At 36.2% G+C, this 24,284-nt stretch overlaps 1 protein-coding gene across 1 annotated transcript in view; it reads left to right on the forward strand.

The window, feature by feature from the left end:
* The window catches only part of LOC131440640 (homeobox protein homothorax-like), a 256,640-nt gene extending 246,565 nt beyond the window's left edge, over positions 1-10,075 (forward strand). Inside the window, exon 8 of the mRNA XM_058612100.1 lies at positions 10,018-10,075. Coding sequence (XP_058468083.1) covers positions 10,018-10,046 — 29 coding nt within the window. The 3' untranslated portion in view covers positions 10,047-10,075. The remainder of the gene's footprint in view (positions 1-10,017) is intronic.
* The last annotated feature ends 14,209 nt before the right edge of the window (positions 10,076-24,284 follow it).

The following is a 24,284-nucleotide window of genomic DNA, read 5'->3' on the forward strand; positions in this document are numbered from 1 at the left end:
TTGCTCATGACCAAACGCCTATCCAGCCGTGAACCGGCATTATGCATAAAAAGTTTACAGAACCGTCATATGACAATCAAAGTCATTCCAGGAGATTACACTTCACATAGAATACACATCATGAGAAAGGAAGTGCCGTCCTTCCACAATTATTTTTCAATTCTGTAGGGTACATTCCCCTCGTTCGAGCTGTTTCTCTGTTGCAGAAATCTCCTATTTCGCATGGGAAGTGTATTCAAAAACGTAATTTCAACAAGATAAAATGAAGCGAGGAAATAAAAATAAACCCGGAATGAAAACGTGCTGGTAACCAACACAACTTTTACCACCAAAATTGTAATAAAAGTGTATACCAAACGACAAAGGGTAAAACCGCCGTTAGTGGCAGTAGGTTTAACAACTTTTCCATTGGTAGCTACAAAATATTTCTGTGTGTTTTGGTATTTTACTGGACATACATGATGGAGCGAGTATGGTGTCACGAAATAATCTGCCATTCATTTTCAACCATCGTTTGCATTTAATATGTACAATTCTTATACAGAAAGGCTATACAATCACTGTTAAACGAGACTTTTGAACTATTATCCGGAGGGCCGAAGGTCATATACCATTTGACTGATTTCGTCGAGATCGCAGAATATCTGTTTGTGTCTGTCTTTATGTATGGGTATGTATGTATATTATGTGTATGTATGTGTATGTACATGTGTGTATGTATGTATGTGTAAATTACAGAAATATGCACTCGATTTTATCAGAGATTCCTTGGCCGGTTTTCACAAAATCAAATTAAAACGAAATGTATTGCGGTCTCTAGCCGGCTATTGAATTTTTCCGATGTCCGGTTCTGAAATTACAAGGTGACATGTGCAATGAACGAAAAATATCACTAAATTTTCTCAAAGATGCCTTTGTGAGTTAAGCGGCTAAAACTTGACACCGCTTTTTTCGGTCTCCGATTCCGGGTTGCGTAAGTGTAGGAAAAAGTGATCAAAGCAACAAAGTGGAATTCACTCCAATTCCTCAAATTAGGATCAAATTTTTTATGGTTTTAAATATCTAGGCAATAAGAAACATACTTCTCAAAACAGGTCTTATACCTTATGATCAAAAAAGAACCGGAATTTTATTAAAAAACGTGATTAATCCACCTAGCAGTGAGATCACCTTTTTTTATCAATCCGCATATGTTGTTTGCATGGATGTTCTTAGGTGTTTTAGTTCTCATGACATTATTTTAATTATCGTCGTTTTAAACGGCAAATTGAGATTTTAATCACTCATTACCCTGTAATGTCAAAGCTGCAAATCGTATCGAATTTTGAATCTTAACGTGTGACAATCGATTAAACATTCCATGAGATGTCGAAGTAAGTTCCACTATAGAGTTTTTTGTCATTATTTATGGTACTTCCAGAGCCGGTATTCAGGAACTAGCAATGATTTGAATGGCCATAAATTAATTCGCCAAACAATTTACATCTTCTATATCGGTATGAATTTTAAAAACTCATCATCTGTAATTCCAGAATCAGATAAAATTCATTAATTTTGTATGGGACCTTAAGTCCTTTAATTTGAATTTTTGTTTTTAAAGTTCGATTTGGCCTTTTTGTGAAAATGATTGAGCTTTGAGAAACGATTCGATACTGGAACCGGAATTCTAAAATCGGTGTAGTCGAAATCAGTTGAATTCACCTGAGGAGTGTGTAGACATCTTTGAGAAATTGTAGTGCGAATTAAAATTTAGGGCTACATTTCGAATCCAAAAACGAATACCGCTTAAACTGAAATAAATTTATTTGGTATTCGACTATCCAAATCTGCAAACCCGATAAACCTGATTAATTTATGTGAAATGGACATTTTTATACTAATCACCCTGTATCTTCTAAAACAGAAGTCGAATCTGACTAAAAAGTAAGATGTTTTATAGGATTTTAAGACCTCTCATTTGAATCATATATGATTCTTAGATTTCATTTGAATCTTAGATCGGTTCAGCCATCCACAAGATTTATCTCGTGAATTGCATTATTATAATTTCGTTTCACATATCATCCTGTGGTTCCGCAATCAGAAGTATGATCCAAACGTAATTCAGGAACCTTGTTTGGGAGTATAGTACTTTTCATATGAATCTGAGTTTCGAGAAAATTGAGTGAAATAATTTGTCACGCACGCATTTGCTGATCTCGACGAACTGAGTCGTATGGTATATGGAAGTCATGTTCTTCCAGCATTTATTGCTGTAAGTAGTTTAAATCAATAAAATTATGGAATTTCTTTCAACTCGAAAATGCTGATATCATCTGGTTTACATATGCCATATTCGAACGATTAAGTTGCCAGAACCGAACCGTGCTAAAATCGGTCCGAGGTAAATTGTCATGAAAAAGGATGCTGTACACAGTCTTTTTGGTACTTAGAAACAATTGTATGTAACAGTATAAAAAATCGTGCTTCACATTGCTCCCAAGCATTTGCTTTGTCATACAGCGCTCAAAACTCCTACTGCTGGAGTAAGGGAAAAAGTCGCTTATACAAAAATATCGATATCTCCGTTATAAATGGACGGATTTTACCAATCTATGGCTTGTTGGATAGCTATTACCGTATAGAAACATATTCTGTTTTCAAGGTCAAGTGTGACATATACTGTCTAAAAACAAAAAATTTTGACATAAAATTTCTTATAACTCAAAAAGTAAACATCCGATCTCAAAACCATTCAATAGTGTTCTGGGTGACGGGTAGACCTTTCATTTGCGACTAGTTTGATCAAAATCGGTCCAGCCATCTCTGAGATCTCGACCTCTTAGTTGACAACACACATACAGACACACACATACACATAGGTCTAACGAGTGAGCAATACAATGGCTTCAAGCAATTATTATCTTTAAAATCCTTAACGATTTTGATGTGGAACACATGTTTGTTTTCTATAAAGGGGTGCAAATTAGAAACTCAAGGAAAAATACACGTCAAACGGTCAGGTTTTAAACACTTACAGCTCAGCCAATTTTGATCAATTATTAATATTATTTCACCATTTGATTGGAAATATTTTTAAGTTTCGATTTGAATGTATCAAGATACGTATTTTCAATTATATATGATTGAAATATTGATTAACCAGTGTCATATTTTGTCTGCTAAAAATACCCGGCATACCGGATTTCCTTGTCATAGACGACGGTTGTGAAGGAGTAAGCGTTATATCAATGGGAAAGCATCGCTCTGATTGGTCAATCGATGCAAAAGCGAAACTGTTGATATCACGCGAATCTATAAATATAAGCGAAATTATAGCTAACGTATCAGTCCTACGCGTAGCATAGGTAGGTTGTTGCTAGACAACAAGATAAAAAGTACCATAAAACGTTTCGAAGCTTTAATTGGTTTGCTTTGATCTTGTGTCATGCAGTTTGGATGAAATGCTTTGTTATGTCGATTTGCAAGAATCTCAGGGTAAATTTTAAGTGCTTAAGATTAATTTCTAATTTAAATGAGATGAACTCGATTTATTATCGAAATCGCAGAATGGTAGTATAGGTAGAGAACTGAACGCTATAAAAATAACTGCATGCAAAACTTGACTACAAGCTTGGCGAAAAGACGCTAAAATATTTAAATCCGTTACGCTGGTGAGCATGTAGGTATAATTGCATATATTTGGGCTATTAATGAAATTTCGGTAATTTCGTCAGATACAAGACAAACACGAATCAAGGTAAACAGAGCACGGGTTCGAGTGTTCGATGTTGGTTCTTAATACACTGAAGTCTTTTATTACGCGGGAAATACGTACCACGTAACTTCGGGAATCCGCATATAATGGGGCTGATCCTTGTAGTTTTTTAAATAAATTCCAATTGACGTGATGCTTTTGAAATGATCAGAGATCGATGTGAATCGAAAGTCAGTTTTTCATCCAACAATATTCCTAAATCGCTCACCTGGAGTTATCCAACTAGTCAGAGCAGAGCCAATACTGTAATTAAATTTGACAGGATTCAAAGTACGGTAAAACGTAATCACCCGATATTTTGCCACGTTTATGATAAGTTTGCTTCTGTGACAACAATCAACGAACAATTCTAGTAGATATTGTAACAGCTGGCAATCCTCTACGGTACGAGCTACGAGGCACAATTTTAAATTGTCTGCATAGATCAATTTGCAACCATTTCACAAAGCAAATAAGACATTGTTGAAAACAGTACGAAAAGTAATGGTCCCAAATTACTGCCTTGGAGAACTCCTGAATCGTTAGTAAATTGAGATGATGTGCAGTTATCCAACTTCACTCGTAATACCCTACCAGTCAGATAAGAGCTTTTAGATCAGTATAGAAATCATCCATTTTAATTTTTCAAAAGAATTACAATAATTTCAAAAAGTTTAGATGAAGCAGAGAGATTAGTAATCCCACGGTAATTAGCACACGGAAAGAAATCCGTTACTGCTGTCATGATTAGAAAATCATGAAACCAATCATTTTAACTTCTCATGAAACCATGAGCAAAAAGTCTTCTCCCATGAAAATTAATCATGATCCGAAAATGCGTTACTTGAGGAATGTATTTCTTTTAAAGCTCGTAACTCCAAGTTTCTATCTGGATATCACTTTGAACCCTCTTCCTCAAGTGATGTGATGGATTGTTTAATAGATTAATGATAAGACAAAAAGCAGACATTGAAATGCATGAACTACTGAAAATGTTTACTTGGTCCTGAGGCATATTCAGTTTATAATTGTGTTGGTTTACCCACCGGCTGACAGACATCCTAAGTTTTACATTTTGTATGAATATATCTGAATGTATTCTTACATATTCGATGTGGCTGTTGTTGTTAAAATAATATTCGGAGAGATAACGTTAACCGAAAAATAATTTCGACTGTAAATTAGGAGCACTATCTAACAAAAATAAGATTTTTTTTGCTCAACCAGTTTGATTAATTTGTTTCATAGATATAAGAACACAAGCTGCATTGATTCACCTAAATATTTCAAATAAGACGATTTTTCAAACGATGTTTTGAAAACAAAACAGGAAAAATCGATCCGCGGTATTAGCAATAATTCAACATAGAGTATCTTTTTAAGAGGTTTGATTCACACGTGTATTTTCATGCAGTTCGTTTATGTTTTCCAAATTCTGAAACAAAAAAATTAAATCAGGAGCAATGAACGCAAGTAAACACGTTATTTTAGGAGTCGTGGTTGTTCAAAAACATATTTAAATTGTTGATGCTTCAGATTAAAAGAAATTCGTTGTGCTTTTCACTGTTTTGCTATTCAAACGTACATTATTTGAGACATTAGTTGAAATCGCGTAAACAATACGCCGCACACTCACACCATTCTATTTAATTCATATTTGAAATCTTCATATTTTAAAACATAACGCCTGAATTTATGTTGCAAAGATTACCATCGTAGCAGAAACACGCCTGAAGTTATACCCAACAACTTCAAATGCGTTACGCTAAATTTGAACAAAATCAGTCCAAATGGATCATGATCCGAGAACTTTTAATCATGGTGTAATATCATAACATGAAAATTTACTATTTTCCCCAAATCATGACTCGTTCTGCTCATTTCTTGAATCAGAATATTGCCCGTGCAACATTTCGCCGATCGCCATCTTTAAATATGGGACAAATATACGATTGCTTCCATATACAAGGGAATTTTGCCTGCTCAAAAGATCGACTAACAATTGTACTCAATAGTCCAGCCAATGCATCAATATATCGATTTAAAAAACAGTGAGTAAACCATCTGTTCCGGGAGAATATGAACATTTCGACTGCCATTTCAAAATGTCTGGCAAACAATTCACGAGGTTCGAAAACTGATTTGGCAGCCTCATCCTCAAGGAATACATTCGTAGGTACCGATGAGTTTTTTCTTATCGAATGAACGAATCAACAAAAACTTCGAGGGTTATGTCGTAGACTAGTCTGCATGCGAAGTTCGCAAGATTTGTATAAACTAGCTTTAAGATCGAAAATGTCACTAGAAGATTTTGCCAAGAATTTTTTTGTCTATCTTGAATAAAATGAAAAACTTTCTTTGGGTATGCACATAACCTTTTTAATTTGTAAACAATTATGTCAACAAGTTAATAACTTTTTTTCTTTAAAGACTGTTCCAGAAAGTATGGATGCACTTTGATTTCGCTGTAAATAATTCACAAGTGTTAGATATTCAAATTTTATTCGAAATACTGATAATATTAGACTACAACAACAGAATATTATTCTCAACAATTGCTACTTAGCCATTGTAGACTAGCTGGCGCACCTTCTTGCGAACGTTCCTCATTAAATTCCGTGCAAACTTCTTGGTGACAAGTTTTGACACTTTTTCCAATATTTTTCGAACTGTTGAATGGTTTCGGCTGCCGAGGCATGTTTCCTAAGATGTGCCTTCGTTAATGCCCAAAATTCCTCAATTGGTCGAAGTTGTGGGCAATTTGGTGGATTCATGTCGTTTGGGACGAAAGTGACATTTTTGGTAGTATACCATTCTACCGTTGATTTCGAGTAGTGGTAAGAAGCAATGTATATTTTGCTGTTCATTGAAGCAGTGGTTTCGAAATCTTACCGCAGCTACAAATTGCTTGCCAGACCATAGCTTGCCCTTCTCGCACCGTATAATATTGTGGTCCGGGGAAGGATTTGTAATCGAGTTTCACGTAGGTTTCGTCGTCCATGATTATGCAGTTCAAATTTCCAGCAAGAACCGTATTATACAGCTTTCGAACCCTCGGCCTGATCGATGCTTCTTGTTTCGGACTACGTTTTGGTTGTTTCTGCTTCTTATAGGTTCGAGGATTCAAACGTTCTTTAGCACGAAGAACATTTGACTTCGAAGTGCCCACTTTTTTGGCCACATTCCGAACTGAAACCACCTTCTTTTACTCGAACGCCTTCAGTGTACGTTTATCCAACCGAGGGTTAGCAGGGCCTTTTTTTCGACCCGTTTTCGGTTTATCCTCAAAGGTGACAGTCCGCGTTCTGTGCACCATTTGTACACAATTTTTCGACATTGTTCTGCTGAAAGTCCACGCATTTCGAAACAAACTAATGAAAATGAATAAACAACTGCACAAGTGGTTAGAGAAGAGTGCAAACAACAGAACGCAGCCATAAAAAATGACAGATTCTGAACCATTGCGAAATGGCAGCGGTGTTTGGTTGCGTCCATACTTTCTGGAACAGTCTTTATTTTGCATCGTCGCACTAAATGATTAAACACGCTTTACCCTATAGTTCTGTAACCGGAAGTCAGACCCGGATGAAATTAAACAGCAACCACTGAGACTGTAGGATCTTTTATTTGAGCCTCTGGGGAAATTGAGTGAGTCTCGGTTTAAACTTTAGTAAGTAACTAATAGAGCCTACAAATTAAATCAGTTTTGAGTAAAATCTAGAAGAATTCTACCCTTTTTGTGCATCGTCGTTCTAAATGACGGTGAGCAATTTTAAAAACACTTTTCCCTATTACAGCATGATGAAATTCAACAGCAACCTATGGAACTACCAGATTTTTTATTCTATGAGTGACATTATTTCACACACACAGACATCGCTCAGCTCGATGAACAGTGTCGAATGATATAGGACACTTATTTTTACTAGTCAATTTTTCAAGTGATTGTATAAACTTTCTACATGAGAAAGGCAATTAGTGTCCTTTTATAGAAATGCATCTTTATCATGGTTCTTTGTGATAATACTAACAAGTAGGTACAAATTTTATAGAAGATTTATAAATTTTCATAATTTTCACCTGAAAAATATAGATGTAAATGTGGCAACCCTGCACGCTATACGAAATTGAACAAAGCACAGCCGCACATACCGACGCGTACTAATTTTACATCGTCATTTTAAATGACAATTTGAATGTTTTGATACTCATCGCCCTATAATTTTGAAACCGGAAGTCGGATATGGATCCACTTCTCGAGGACTTTTAAAAAAATTTCCAGACCTTTTATTTGCGTCATAGTTTGTGAAAATCGGTTTGAAAATTTCCGAGAAAATAAAGTGGGCATTTTTTCATAAATCTGCACATATTTCCTTGTAATTTCGGATCCAGAAGTCAGATCCGAATGAAATTCAGGAAAATTGTATGAGGCCATAAGTCCATGTGAATCTTAGATTGTGAAAGTCGCTTCAGTCAGCTCTGAGAAACGCGTGTGACTATTCTTATCCTTTTTTTGGTGCTTATAATCCTGTAATTCCTGAACCGGAAGCGGGAGTTTTCAAGGTCAATTGTGACAAATATTGTCAAAAATCTGCAAATTTTGAAATAACTCGAAAAGTAATAATCTAATTCGAAAACAAAAATAATAGCCCACATGCTATCTGAAAGACCTTTCATTTGCAACTAGTTTGATCCAACCTTATCTGAGATTCAAGCCTCTTAATTTTGCACACACATACAGACACGCATAAATACAAACAGGCATTTGCTCATTTTGTTTTTCAAAGTTTTAGGGAACTTTATCTCTATTATTTGCCTTTCTCATATAGAATCGCTGTGAAAACCGACTTTACAACCGAGGCCCTCAACCCTTTATCAATTTTTTTCTCAACTCAACTTGTTTGTGAAAATCGGTTCAGCCATCTCCGAGAAAAGTTAGTGCAAAAAAAAAGTATTCTTAGACACATACACACACACAAACACATACACACACAGACATTTTGCGTACTCGACGAACTGAGTCGAATGGTATATGACACTCGGCCCTCCGGGCCTCGGTTCAAAATTCGGTTTTCACAGTGATTGCATAACCTTTCTATATGAGAAAGGCAAAAAGTTAAAAGTTCATAAACAAATTGAAAATTAAAAAAATAAGAGCTAGTATTAATAAAAATGATTTAAAATAAAAACTAGGTTACCGCGATCGATGTTAAGTTTCTCAACCATTGTCACGAGTACTTGCACCATTTAACAGTACTTGCACCCACATTTTTAATTTAACAAAATTGAACAATGTTCTAATTCAAGTTATTATTTGTGATCTTAGCATTCCTAAAAGTCCATACGAAAACTACACAGCAAAAAATTATGAAATTTACAGGTGACGCAAATTCACATATGACACAATTCACAAGAACGTAATCCGTGAAGCGTCTGAATTTTACAAGAATGATATAAATATATATCAAACAAACCCCGCCATTCAAGCAACCGTGTAAATTTACATATTATAGCACTTAAAAATATGTCAGAATGCATTAAATATAAGTTAGATTTACTGTAAAATTGCGTCATTTTCGACAATCATATATGTCGGTCTCAGAAGACGTAAATTTACACGATTTTCTCTAGATGTGTAGTCAAATCTACTCAAGTCCAAGCGAGTCGTGATTGAAAAATTCACTGCTCTGAAATATTCAATCTCTCCACTCTAAAATTTTACCATAATTGAATGAAACCCCCAAGACTACATTTTTCAACTAAAAACCGTATTTTTAATCCACCTAGTTGTGTGATAATGCTTTTCTTTTTCATCGATACAGTCTCATTAGAATATTTATCAAGATAATCTCTGACAAGAATTTATGCTCATTTTTGACACCATTTTTCCGATTGATTCGAGTAGTTCACAAAAGCATGCTTCAGCGTTTATGTCATATATTCGGAAACATTTCTCAGACCAAGCGTATCAGCAATAATACTAAATACTAAATAACTTATTTTGTCAATCGGTCATCGCCTGCCGAGTTTTTCTTAATGCAATTCAATTTGAAGGTTTTTAGGAAAAGTATGCGAATATAGTAAAGTTGAAGTTTTGTGTTTGTAGAAGTCAATTGTATAACTTTTTAACGGTTTTTATGGTTTGCGACCAATGAACACTATGTCATTTTATATTTTTTTCTGAAAGCTGAATATATATTAATCCTATAATTTGCATTTGTTGAGTATTAGAAAAACATGAAAAGAGCTTCATTATGTTTATATTTTTTTTGTACTTTCAGATGGTAAGTTCTTCGAGATTGATGAATGAAGTGTAACTTATAGTAAGGCAAGTAGAACTCACATGTTTCTAAAATTTAGATGAATATATATATATATATATATATATATATATATATATATATATATATATATATATATATATATATATATATATATATATATATATATATATATATATATATATATATATATACACACATATATATATATATATATATATATATATATATATATATATATATATATATATATATATATATATATATATATATATATATATATATATATATATATATATATATATATATATATATATATATATATATATATATATATATATATATATATGAAAAAATGAATTTTATTTTAATTACGTATTCAAACTTTTGCAGAAAAGAAAAATCCATTTCGGACATCGATCCGTTATGAGGTACACTGGTACTACTTGTTAAAAAAAATGGGCTCGAAATTATTCAAAATTCAGGCATTGCAAATGGTCTACATCCTGTACATCGAACATGGTCTACATCCTAGCCGTCTCACGACCGGTACCATACATTTGAGTCCTGTTTCTGAGTGTATCTCTTCCCAAAAAAAAATCTTTTCTGTACGATTTTCATTCAATTGACTTCTCCAATGAATGTTTCCACTCAGTCATTGCAAAAACTGAACTTATAAATCGTTATTCCAAATTGTTAGTTGACGGCCAAACGAACCGACCTCGGGTACCGGTTCCGGAAGTACCGTAAATAAAAATCACATTACCTATATATACGGAAATACCAGAAATAGAGATCACACTCACCAATAACTTGAATAAGTTTAATACGGTTTCACCGATTTTCACAAGATTAGATTCAAATGAAAATTCCTGTGTATATAGTTTTGTGCAGATTGGCCGTGTTGTTAGCTTCTCAACCAAATAATCCTCCAAACGTGTCTAAGACTTTTGAGTTCGATTCAGGCATCGTCGAGAAATTTAAGCGCACTGACAAAACTACGTTTTGTCATACATAAAATTACATCTCCCGAACCGGGACATAATTTGACATAATTTCCCAAAATTGATTAGAGACATCATTGCAGCTTTTAAATAAGCCTAAGGTAATCGGAAAGGGTTGATAATTTTCTAGAAATTTGAAATTACATCTGCAGCTAGCAAAGTAGCAACGTACTGAATATGGTTGTTCTTGATACCGAACGGACGTTTTATCTGATTGCGCTATCCGAGAGTCAAACCGAAATTATACTCGTGTGTTTTTCCCAAACTCGATTTGATTGTGCCGCGTTGCGTGAGCGGTTACCGTGATGAGGCGTGAAAACACCTTCAAAATAGACTATTCGGCTTTCCCCATTAAGCCATCTTTCGAAAAAGTGCATGGGTTTTGCCCGTCAGTGCTTGGCTTGAAGAAGGAAGATGTCATGAGACTGCAGTGCCACCGAGGTGGAGCGTGTGCTTTCGTGAAGGTTAATGACCTAGAGTTAGCACAAAAAGTGGTCGACGAACACGAAGAAATGCACGAAGTAGAGTTAGAGGGGAAGAAGTACAAACTCCGAATAACATTGGAGGATGGAAGTGTCGAAGTGAAGGTTCATGACCTTCCCGAAGATGTAGGCGAGGAGAAAATCGTAAAATTTTTGAGCGCGTTCGGTGAAGTATTAACAATTCGTGAACTGACAGGGGCGAAGGGTTCGATTTCGGGGGAATTCCACTCGGAATCTGGTCTGTTCAGATGATCGTGACACGGAACATAGACTCGTGGGTTACGATTGATGGTGAACAAGCGTACGTTGTGTACAAAGGACAGCTGCAATCCTGCCGGCACTGTAAGGAGCAGTCACACACTGGCATATCTTGTGTCCAAAACAAAAAACTGCTTGTTCAAAAGAGCTATGCAAACGTTGCAAGTCAAAATGTGACACGACAGCAGCCGAAAAAGCAAAATGCTACGAAATCGGTCAATAAGCGACTGGCCGTAGCTAGAAATTTCGACCCCACCTCCTCTAACGTCTGAAACGTTTCCCGAACTGGCGAAACCGACTGGTACAACATCGCCTACCAGCAGCCAACCTACAGCAAGTGTGATTTCGCCATGCGTACTTCCGCAAAGATCGGTGGTACAACAAGTACTGTCGCAAAACGACGAATTGCCCAATACCAGCGGGGCTACAGCCGAAATGTTAAAAAAAAAACCCTGCATTAAAACACGAGCACAAAACAAAAGTAGCAATGGTAACGAAACTGACGAATCGACTACATCCACAGGCAGCCGTAAGCTTCGTGGCCGACCGGCTGGTAAAAAACCACGTCGGGACAGCGAAGACGACGACGACTTGGAGCAGAAGCAATAAACAAATGGCTCTAACGTCATATAACGTCGCTTCCATCAACATCGGTACCATCACGAACCCCACGAAAATAAATGCGCTTCGTACCTTCATCAGCAGCCACTGCCTCGATATCGTGTGCTTACAAGAAGTGGAGAACAAACAACTCTCTTTGCCGGGTTTCGTCGTTTTTTGCAATGTCGATCACATGAGAAGAGGCACCGCTATCGTTCTCAAAGAACACATCCAGGTCTCTCACGTCGAGAGAAGTTTAGAGATCACACTCACCAATACGCTCCCTCCGGTTCCTCACAACACACGGCACGGGAGGAATTTTTCAATGGAACGTTGGCGTATTACCTCCGGCATCGCACAGAACACGTTTTTTTAGCGGGCGACTTCAATTGCGTGCTTCGAAACTGCGACTCGAGCAGTCCGAATATCAGTTCTGCTCTGAAGACCACCGTGCAGCAGCTGCAACTACACGATGTTTGGGAGAAGCTATGCCAGCGGGATGATGGTTTTACTTACATCAACAGAAATGCCCGTTCTCGCCTCGATCGCATGTATGTCAGCAGTGAACTTTTCGACAACCTGCGAACAGCTCACACGCACGTCTGTTCATTTACTGACCATAAAGCTCTAACACTTAGACTTTGCCTTCCTTCTCTAGGACGCGAGCACGGTCGTGGTTTTTGGTCACTGCGACCCCATCTACTAACCGATCAAAATGTCACGGAGTTTCATTACAAGTGGCAGTACTGGACTCGACAACGCAGAAACTACCATTCATGGATGGAATGGTGGCTGATATACGCTAAGCCCAAGATAAAACGTTTCTTCAAATGGAAATCTCGTGAAGTTTTCGAAGATTTTCACAGTCAACATCAGCGATTATATGCTGAGCTACGGTTAGCGTACGACGGATACTTTCGAAACCCTGGAATGTTACCCTCCATCAACCGTTTGAAAGGCGAAATGTTGGAGCTTCAAAGAAATTTCTCACACACGTTCATGAGAATCAATGAAACGTACATCGCGGGGGAACCGATATCGGTTTTCCAACTGGGAGAGAGGCGAAGGAAAAAAACCATCATCACGCAACTACTGACAGAGAGGGGAGAAATCGTCGAGGATCCACGTGCCATCGAGTCGCACATAACAGACTATTTCTCGAGTCTCTACGGTGAAGAAACAAATGACGAGAGCTTAAATGACTTTATCTCAAAGAGAGTCATTCCACCGAACGATCCACTGAACGAGGCATGTACGAACGAGATTACCACAGCAGAAATTCTATTCGGAATACGTACTAGTGCACGCAGAAAATCTCCCGGCAGCGATGGCATCCCGACAGAGTTCTACCAACGCATGTTCGACGTCACCCACCGAGAGTTAAATCTGTTGCTGAACGAAGCACTCACTGAAAATCTACCCACTACCTTCGTAGAAGGCATCATCGTTTTGGTCAAAAAGAGAGGAGGAGACAACACAGTCCGATCGTATCGCCCGATCTCGCTCCTTAACAGCGATTACAAATTATTCTCTCGCATTCTGAAAGCCCGTCTAGATCAAGTAATGAAGGCTCACCGCATTTTGAGTGACGGACAGAAATATTCGAATTCTGATCGGAACATATTCCAAGCCACTCATGCTCCGAAAGACCGAATAGCTGATTTGCGCCACCGTCGTGGTGCCGGTAAACTCATCAGCTTCGATCTGGATCACGCGTTCGATAGAGTACGGCACTCATTTCTCTTCCGAACCATGCGCTCACTCGGTATTAATGAAGATCTCATAAATCTACTTTCTGAAATCGCAAGCCGATCTACATCACGTTTGCTTATCAATGGGCATCTTTCACGGTCGTTCGAAATACAGCGCTCAGTACGTCAAGGAGATCCAATTTCCATGCATCTATTCGTTTTGCAGTTGCATCCATTGATAAAGGAGCTCGAACGAGTATGCGGTAACGATCTGCTGGTGGCTTACGCAGACGATATCAGCGTGATCATAACATCAAACGAGCAGATCGAAGCGATGTTGTTCACGCGTTTCGAAATAGCTGCCGGTGCCCACCTCAACCAGCGGAAAACTTCTGTTAACGTTGGAGACTGGGAAGGACAAGAAATCAGAACTACGTGGATACAGGATGCCGTGAAAATCCTGGGTGTTGTTTTCGTTAATTCTATACGGATGATGACGAAAATAAACTGGGATGCGATAACAGCAAAATTTTCTCAACTTATGTGGCTGCACTCTCCGCGGCAGCTGACACTTCTTCAAAAAGTTATCCTGTTGAAACGTTCGGAACCTCAAGGATATGGTACATGTCATCGATACTACCACCACTTGCAGTACACACGGCCAAAATAACATCAACGATGGGAACCTTTCTATGGAGAGGAATGATAGCCCGCGTCCCAATGATGCAGTTGACCCGCAACAGAGAGGAAGGTGGACTGAAACTGCAACTACCAGCGCTGAAGTGCAAATCGCTAGCAGTTAACCGGCATCTTCGTGAGATCGACTCCCTACCCTACTACAAACCCGTCCGCCGATCTAATACAACGACATTTTGTGAAGCAAACTGATCTGCCAAGGGTGGAACGGCAAAATCCAACAAACGACTGGCCACGCACGTGGCGAAACATAGCTCTGAAACAGCTCTCCTCATCGCAACGATCGGAGCTGTATCTCCTCGTAAACGAGAAGACCGAACTCCGCAAACTGTTGTTCGTTATGCACCGTACTCCAGATGAATTCTGCACACACTGTGGAAATCAAACGGAAGAGACCCTCTGCCACAAATTCAGTACCTGTACTCGTGTCGCGCCGGTTTGGACGGCCCTACAGCAGAGGTTAACAGGTATAACAAACGGATGGAGACGCCTATCGTTCGAAGATCTTGTCAGACCTACTCTCAGAGGCTTGGACAAAAGAAAAAGAGTGCAAATTCAAATAAGGGTAAAGTGGGTTAAAAATTGTATATCATCACTGAAAATGGGGAAAAACCTTAAAAATTTCTAAATCGACCTCAAATCTTTTCCAATTGATAGTTTTTATCAGTAGACGGTCAAACAAACCGATTTCGATTATTTTTTTAAGAATCGATGAAAATTATTTTGAAGAATACCACAGTATTATATAAGGAGTGTATCGAAAAGCAACATTGATTATTGAATAAAAAAGCGAAAAAAAAACATATTTTGACATCAGTTTTCGATATATTGTAGAAAAATTACATTTTATGCATTTCACTGATTATATTGAAGAAAATCCTAGTTTCTGTGAAACGCTCGCACTTTGGACTTGACATTCTTCATTAAATTCTGCACAGTTACTTTTGTGACTTTCCTGGTGGCAGCTGTCCAGTTTTTTAAAACTCCTGCATGCTTTGGGACACTGTACCTTCCTTCCGAAAGTGCCGCTGTTTGAGAAAGGCATCATTACACCACTAGGTGGATTAATACAGGTTTTTTCTATTGTAATTCATATGTATTATTTCATATACCATTCAAACTACACTAAATTGTTGGTCTAAGTATCTACAACAAGTTTGCCGAAGATTGTATAGCTCTATCTGTCGACCGAAGCTAGATAACCGTTCACATCTGGGTCCCGTTTATCGAGGATTCTCTTTTCACGCCCCCGGTGAACCGCATTATACGAGACTCGTCTGTACTCATATTCAAATTTTTCTGGAAACGCTGAAATGGGAAGTCTTGCCCCACCCGCCGTATTCCCCAGATGTCGCCCCTCCTGACTTCCACCTATTCCGTTCGATGGCACACGGCCTGGCAGATCAACATTTTCAATCCTTCGAAGAGTTGGAAAAATGGATTGCTTCATGGATAGCGTCCAAAGAGGACTTCTTTATTGAGTCGGGATCCGAAAATTGCCGGAAAGATGGGAGAATGTTGTCGCTAGCGACGGACAATACTTTGAATAATACATCTGTAAGCACTTTTTCGCAATAAAGCTTTAAAATTTGGAAAAACGGCGGAAGCAAAGTTGTACACCTAATATTAATACATACCCTTGGATTGTTTAAAACCCCCATTGTAATGAAAGAAGCAGATATCATTTGACTTATAAAAAGCTCTGGTTTATAAGAAATAAAACTAATATGATTCATTTAAATAGTAAACTTAGTTGTATCATTACACAAATAAGATCATAGATAAATAGAACCAATTTTTTTGGCATCCAAAATGCCTTACTCTTCACTATATGGGGCCGGGTGTCAATTAAAGGTTTCAAAAATAGTCGCGTAACCTTTTTGTGTCATAATTTTGAACGTTAATAACTCGGTCATTTGTTGATGGATTGTTATCATTTAACAACCAATCGATTCGGTAACTTTTAACTTATACTTGTATGATGACGTCGTTTCAGTGGTTGGAATCGACCTATGTTTTCATCCACCAATCCCTGTTGTACAAAATGACGTCAACTTCTTGTTCGGCATAGGAGGCTTTGCGTCATGCATAAAAAACACCGCATCGTTATGCGTAGTATGAAGAGAAATCTATAAATATAGGCTGCAAAATATTTCTTTGCCTAGTCGATGCTTGACTGTGTATGACACAAGTAGCTCGTCCAGTGAGCTGATGACTGGATTGTATATGCGTTCGCTCACTGGATTGTCGCTTTTGCATTGTGTTGGTGAAATTTCCTGCTATCAGCGCAACACCGTTTTCGCTTGAGTATCTGATATATCATCCAGTATATAAGAACCGAATCAGCGATATTACCGATATTATTATTTAGCAAATTTTTGGTCGATTTTGCCATTAAAAATGCCTTACACTTTTCTTCCCGAGGCTGGGTGTCATTTTAAAACATGCAAAACTAATCGCGTAACATTTTTCTGTCATAATTTTGAACGCTTATGACTCAGTCATTTATTGATGAATCTAATTTGCAGTGCTTGTTCCTCGATAATTTGTTAATGAATTTTCCTAATTTAAATGATTCCAAAGCTTCAATATTGTAAGCTTAAAAATGTTTTAATTTGTCAACGGATCGGTTTGCATACCTAAATCTCCATTCCCATAAGAATAAAACGTGACAATATGACTGAACAAGTTGTTGTCCCACCAGGAATTAAACGCTTCAAAAGATTCAAAATTAAATTCTGAAACTTATCTAAAAGCGGCCTCCTCGGTTTAGTAGTATAAATGAGTTCCACAGGCTCACATATACAGTACAATTAGATGCTATATCATATAGTATCAAAGATAAACTCAAGGCAAGTTTACCTGCGATTTTACATGTATCGTTTGAATAGGAACCCTCGTAGAATTTGGTTAACCGCCAGTTTCAGTTCAATTATTATTTGCTTCAAAACAATAAGCGTCTGATGGCTACACGCGTTGTAACTATGACAATGTTCATTCATGTGTTAATAACATCAAATTACAATATGAACTAAATTTCGGAATTTTGTTGCGTATCCATTCCGTATATTCCTAATATGATAAAAGGGAAAATTAATGTAAGTAACTAAATATTTTATGCGGACTGTTTCACATGTTTTCTTCCCCGTATTGTTGCCATATTATTTACCGACACTTTCAGAAGATTATCGACGATTTTGAAGGATTATTAAAATTACACCATTACTGAGATTACTGGTACAATATTCTCTTGGATCGATTAACTGTTTATAAAATTAATAAGTCCATCCAGTGAACGACCATTATTAGGTTAAAACTGGGGGTAAATAAATGATATAAATCAAATTATCGTTTGTACGTTTCTCGAAAATTATCATCATAAAATAAAATAGTTTCATTTGTTCAGGTTTAAATCTTTAGGTTGTTTGTATCTAAAATTGAGCTTTCAAGTAACTTTGAAGTGTAGTGAAGTTTAGTGTTTCATCATCATTATCATCTTTATTTTTTGTATTAATTATAAAGACCCTAGAATCGTTCCATTTTTAATGTTATTGTGCTCGGTCGTGTCTTGAATACAACCCTCTAATTTTTTCTTAATATAAAGGTATAGCAGGATTGAATTAATATAAACATTGTCGATAACATGAACTCAACTTTGGTTGACATGTAATAAATAGTTAGTTTATTTCAACAATAGAATCTGTCAGAAAAATATTTTTTTCATTTGACTAGACCGAAATTTTGATTCAAATCATACAAAGAACATTGTTGATGTTCAAGGGAGGAATTAGTTCGAAACAATCATATTCTAGAATTTATCATAAATCAAATTTCTATTTACAGTTTTGTTATTTTAATTTATGTATAATTACATATAATAAAAAAATGATGGATCTACACGATTATTTTTCTATATTCGACTTCTCTCAGAACATTGTATAAAAATAATAAAAAGTATTCATTGGGAAAATCTAAAAAAAGTTATGAATGAAACAAAAATGCGTGCTAGATCTTCGTCGCGTACCGTGTGGCTCTATGCTTTCCCACTACTGAGAAAAATATAAATATTAGATTATTACTGATATCGTTTGTCATGAAACAAACTATTTTGTGCAGAAATTTCGTGTGCCACGTGCTTAATAAGGTATGGGCGCCAAATGCAAAAGCATTGTTTCCTAATAGGCTTTTCGATTTTACTAGTGGCACTACACCGGCGTAGGGCAGTAAAGGATGCATTGTTTACACCCAAGTTAGAGCGAGTATAGTCGGTGCTACACTACACCAGTGCAATACTGAAAACAAAAACGGCATTAGTTAATTTTTGGTAGATGAATTGTAATCAATGCCGTCGAGTCGAGTTAAAAGACAAACCCCTATGGACTCACGAAATAACTATACAGAATTTCACATGTAAATTGATATGTATTAGAAGGTTCTATTTTTATTTAAAAGATATATTTATTCAGGCCTATTTGTGTACAAGCTTTACGTGGCCGATTGAGCCGATTTTTTAAATAAAAATTTTGTTGTTGTATTCGATCTCGTTGTCACCCTTTTCTCTAAGGGGAGAGGAGCTTCCATTTCCCTCCTGCGAGGATTGAGGGGCACTTTGTTCGTTGCTCGTCTCGTCATTCATTGCCTGGATGTAAGCAATATTATTTGTCTTATTACATTGAAGTAAATGCACAATATATCAAGCCATTCTAGAGAGTTTTGGACATATTTTGAAGGGTTCGGGAAACCGGTACTGTTTGGTAAAGTTTTGCTTTCGGAATTTCTGTGCTGATTCTGGTTAGATGTTTTTTTTTATAAATAGTTTGTGCTGTCTTAAAGGTACAATCTTTTCATTACTGAATAAAAATCAGTAATGAAAACAAATCGGTAAACCAAACCCAGAACCGAGGTAGGTTGGGCGAGTTATATATATATATATATATATATATATATATATATATATATATATATATATATATATATATATATATATATATATATATATATATATATATATATGTGGCAACTTTTTTCCATTTTTGAATAATTATATGCTTTGAATTTGTAAATTTATAAATAATGTTTGCATTGGTCTTTTTTAATTGAACTAATAAAAAGCAAAACAGTTGAACAGCAACTTATTTGCATTCACTGAATGCAATCAATTGACTGAACGCTTTTATAGTGAAAAGATTTCATTACGTGGTTGACACTGACTCTTCAACTAGTTGTACTTGTGCGAAACATTTTCTCAGAGCCCATCGAATGCTTCGCACAATTACTTTGAAAAGTGATTGTCAAAATTATGGCACCCTCCAATTAAAGTCACCAGTCCCTCGTCTGGCCGGAAGGAACCGCTCTCCACGTAGTTTTCATCTCACTCAATACGGAAGCTATGTCAGTTTTGTTTCATTCTTCTGGAAAGAAAAATAATGGAACAACAGAAGCGTAAAACATAATCTTTTTCTTTTATGTGGTTTGCCATTATGATTCGGATGAGCTACAGGCAGACTACAGTTTACCTAAAAAATTATGTGAAAAAGTGTGCAATGTTTTCCTTATTGTATTCCTAAAAAAGAAAAAAAAACAAGAAACAGAGTAGGCAGATGAAACATAGAAAATCATTTCACCGTCTACAATCGCCTGGCATGATTCTGCCTTGTTGATCGCATGGCCTCAAACCTTCTCTTTTTTTCGGTGTCGATAGTACAAGAAAAGCTACATCGATAAACGAGCGGGCGTACCCATTTTGATGTCAAAAAGTAAAATCAATTTTGTCTTGCCGTTTCGTAGAAATTAGAATGAAAAGAACGTTTTATGCTGATCTGACTTCCTTTGTCGTTCCATCGTTGTCGCTACTATGACGTAGTGTGTCTGGAGACTAAAGTATGAAAATTTACATATATGGGCAATAAAAAAGTTAAATCACGCCGCCGACTGTTGGGAATCTTCTCCCTAGTATTACACGCGTGCGACCTTACGCACTACAACTACTTTTTATGAGCCGAGTCGTTTCCAGTAAGTTCAGTATTAATTGTTTAGCACACTGAGTTAATATATTTTAGTCACGTATTTCGAAGGTCATCTGTGATGGTTATGTATGGATTCTTAACTATTTTCTGTTTCTTCAATTTTTAACTCTTTATATTCTCTATAGAAATCTTGTGCATAATACATTATTTATATTGAAAGTACAGATTGACGACTTTTGTACATATATAATTTATATAAGCTTTGTGCAGCACGAGCAGGTGTAAACGTTGATGTATTATATATATATATATATATATATATATATATATATATATATATATATATATATATATATATATATATATATATATATATATATATATATATATATATATATATATATATATATATATATATATATATATATATATATACTATTTTTTTCTGTAAAGAACTCGAAAATATTTGATACGTATTATTTTATATCAATATGGTACGTGGAATTTTCGAGATATGATTTTTTGAAATTTCACGTTTACAAAATAGCCATTTTTCGACAGCCTATACTGTAAAATCTAATAAAAATACTAAAATTCGCCCAAGACATGAAATGTGTGTCTTTTCTTTAGCTTTTATGTAAGAAATTCCATTAAACAACCTTTATAGTTTTTTTTAATTAAAAAAGTTAAAAATAAATAAACAAATAAAAAAATCAAACTTGGACCTAATTTTTTTCTTTTTTTTTTGTTAAAAAAAGATGTCTTAGGGGTTTAACTTAATCTTGGCAAAGTTTCAGAGTGGAAAGAAGCAGTGAATTTATCAATCACGACCCACACGCGCGGAATGTACCGCAGCGCAACTTACTCGAATACGGGCTTAACTTGTCGACACATGTCGCGCCACTAATCGAATCTTAACTTTGACAGTTTATTGTTAGTAACATTACAGTTAAGATTGTGGTGTAAACATAAATTCAAAAATCGAAAATCGTTACTGCAATCTTGTTTAATTTAAAGACTCATGTTAGCAAAAATCAAAAAGATTGAGTTAAATCCCTAAAGCATCTTTTATCAACTAAAACAAGAAAAAAAATTAAGCCCAAGTCTGAATTTTTTATATTTTTTCTTTATTTTTAGCTTTTTACCTTTATATATATATATATATATATATATATATATATATATATATATATATATATATATATATATATATATATATATATATATATATATATAAAATAGCTATAGAATTCGCTCAAACTTTAGAAAAAATTTACGAGGCCCGGAGGGCCGAATGTCATATACCAATCGATTCAGCTCGACGAACTGAACAAATGTCCGTGTGTATGTGTGTGTGTGTCTGTATGTGTGTTGTCAACTAAGAGGTCGAGATCTTAGAGATGGCTGGACCGATTTTGATCAAACTAGTCGCAAATGAAAGGTCTCCCCGTCACCCAGAACGCTATTGAATGGTTTTGAGATCGGATGTTTACTTTTTGAGTTATACGAAGTTTTATTTCCAAATTTTTAGTTTTTTGACAGTATCTGTCACACTTGACCTTGAAAACACAATATGTTTCTATACTTAGATTCCACACGGTAATAGCTATCCAACTAGCCATAGATTGTTAAAATCCGTCCATTTTCAACGGAGATATCGACATTTTTGTATAAGCGACTTTTCCCTCTATTCCAGCAGTAGGAGTTTTGAGCGCTGTATGACAAAGCAATGCTTGGGAGCAACGTGAAACACTGTTTTTTATACTGTTACATACAATTGTTTTGAGGTACCAAAAAGACTGTGTGCAGCATCCTTTTTCATGACAATTTGCCTCGGACCGATTTTAGCACGGTTCGTTTTTGGCAACATAATCGTTCGAATATGGCAAATGTAAACTAGATGATATCAGCATTTTCGAGTTGCCAGTAATTCCATAATTATATTGATTTAAACTACTTACAGCAATAAATGCTGGAACATAACTTCCATATACCATACGACTCAGTTCGTTGAGATTAGCAAATGCGTGTGTGACAAATATTTTCACTCAAAATTTTTTCGGAGATGACTCAACCGTTTTCTACAAACTCAGATTCATATGAAAAGTAGTATACTCCCAAACAAGGTTCCTTGATTACGTTTGGATTCGACTTCTGATTGCGGAACCACAGGATGATATGTGAAACGAAATTAAAATAATGCAATTCATTTTTCTCATAGATGGCTGAACCGGTCTAAGATTCAAACGAAATCTAAGAATCATCTATGATTCAAATGAGAGGTCTTAAAATCCTATAAAACATTTTACTTTTTAGTCAGATTCAACTTCTGGTTCAGGAGATACAGGGTGATTAGTATAAAAATGTCCATTTCACATAAATTAATCAGGTTTATCGGATTTGCAGATTTGGATAGTCGATTACCAAATAAATTTATTTCAGTTTAAGTGGTATTCGCTTCAAGGAAGGGTTCAAAAGACGGTTCAAGGGAGGATTCAAGGGAGGGTTCAAAGGGGTAGGGTTCAAGGAGGAGGGAGGAGGGGGTGGATTCAAAGGTTAGAGGAGGTTTCAAAAGATGGGGAAGGTGCAAAAATTTGAAAGATAAGTCATGTTATTTGCACTTTTATATAACAAGTACTCTATTGTTCATGGAACTTAATGTTTAAAAACCCCTAACCAACCAAACCCCCCTACCACCCCCCCCCCCCCCCCCTGCGCACGGGCCTGCCGTTGGTGCTCGTGCCTATTGTAGTCCTGGTTTGCAAAGAGGTTCTGGGGTGTAATTAATTGCCAAACGTCACAGATTTTCAATATATCTCTGAAAGCAGGAGAATTTAAATTCGATCGATTCTCGCTGCAGACGTTATTTCAGTTTCGTCTTATCTAAGGGGAACCAGCGAAGTTGGAATTGATAGTCACTTTTTAGATGGAAGTCAAAAATACTTCGTCTCTCTTTGTTTGTTTTTGGATGTCTCCTTCATTGAGAATGTGTGACAATATTGAGCTCTAATGTCAATATCACTATTAATCAGGTTTCAGCTTGCTGAACTATCATGTGATCTACTAACCCTTAATTTTGACGCGATAGGAATCGGAAAGTCGGATCTTCTTGAATTTCGATACTTTTTATGAGACTCAAAGTACTTTTATTTGAATCTAATATGAAAGAATTTGGTGTTGGCTTCTCTGAGAAAACTGAGTGTTCATTCTTAGTCTCTCATATAGAAATAACAGATCGGCTGTAAAGTTCGTATCGTTTCTATGAGAGGGCGCCACTAGAATTAAATCCATACCATTTCCAGTTAGTACCAACCTTCAAAAGATACGTGTATAAATTTGATAGCTGTCTGATTATTAGTTTGTTAGATATTGCATTTTGAGTGAAGCTACTTTTGTTATCGTGACAAAATGGAAAAAAAGGAATTTCGTGTGTTGATGAAACATTACTTTTTGATAAAAAAAAGTGCCGCCGATACCAAAAAATGGCTTGATGATTGTTATCGAGACTCTGCACTGGGCGAAGCAACAATTCGTAAGTGCTTTGCAATATTTCGTACTGGTCATATGAGC

This window comes from Malaya genurostris, chromosome 1 (genome assembly GCF_030247185.1).
Source record: "Malaya genurostris strain Urasoe2022 chromosome 1, Malgen_1.1, whole genome shotgun sequence".
Lineage (NCBI taxonomy): Eukaryota > Metazoa > Arthropoda > Insecta > Diptera > Culicidae > Malaya > Malaya genurostris.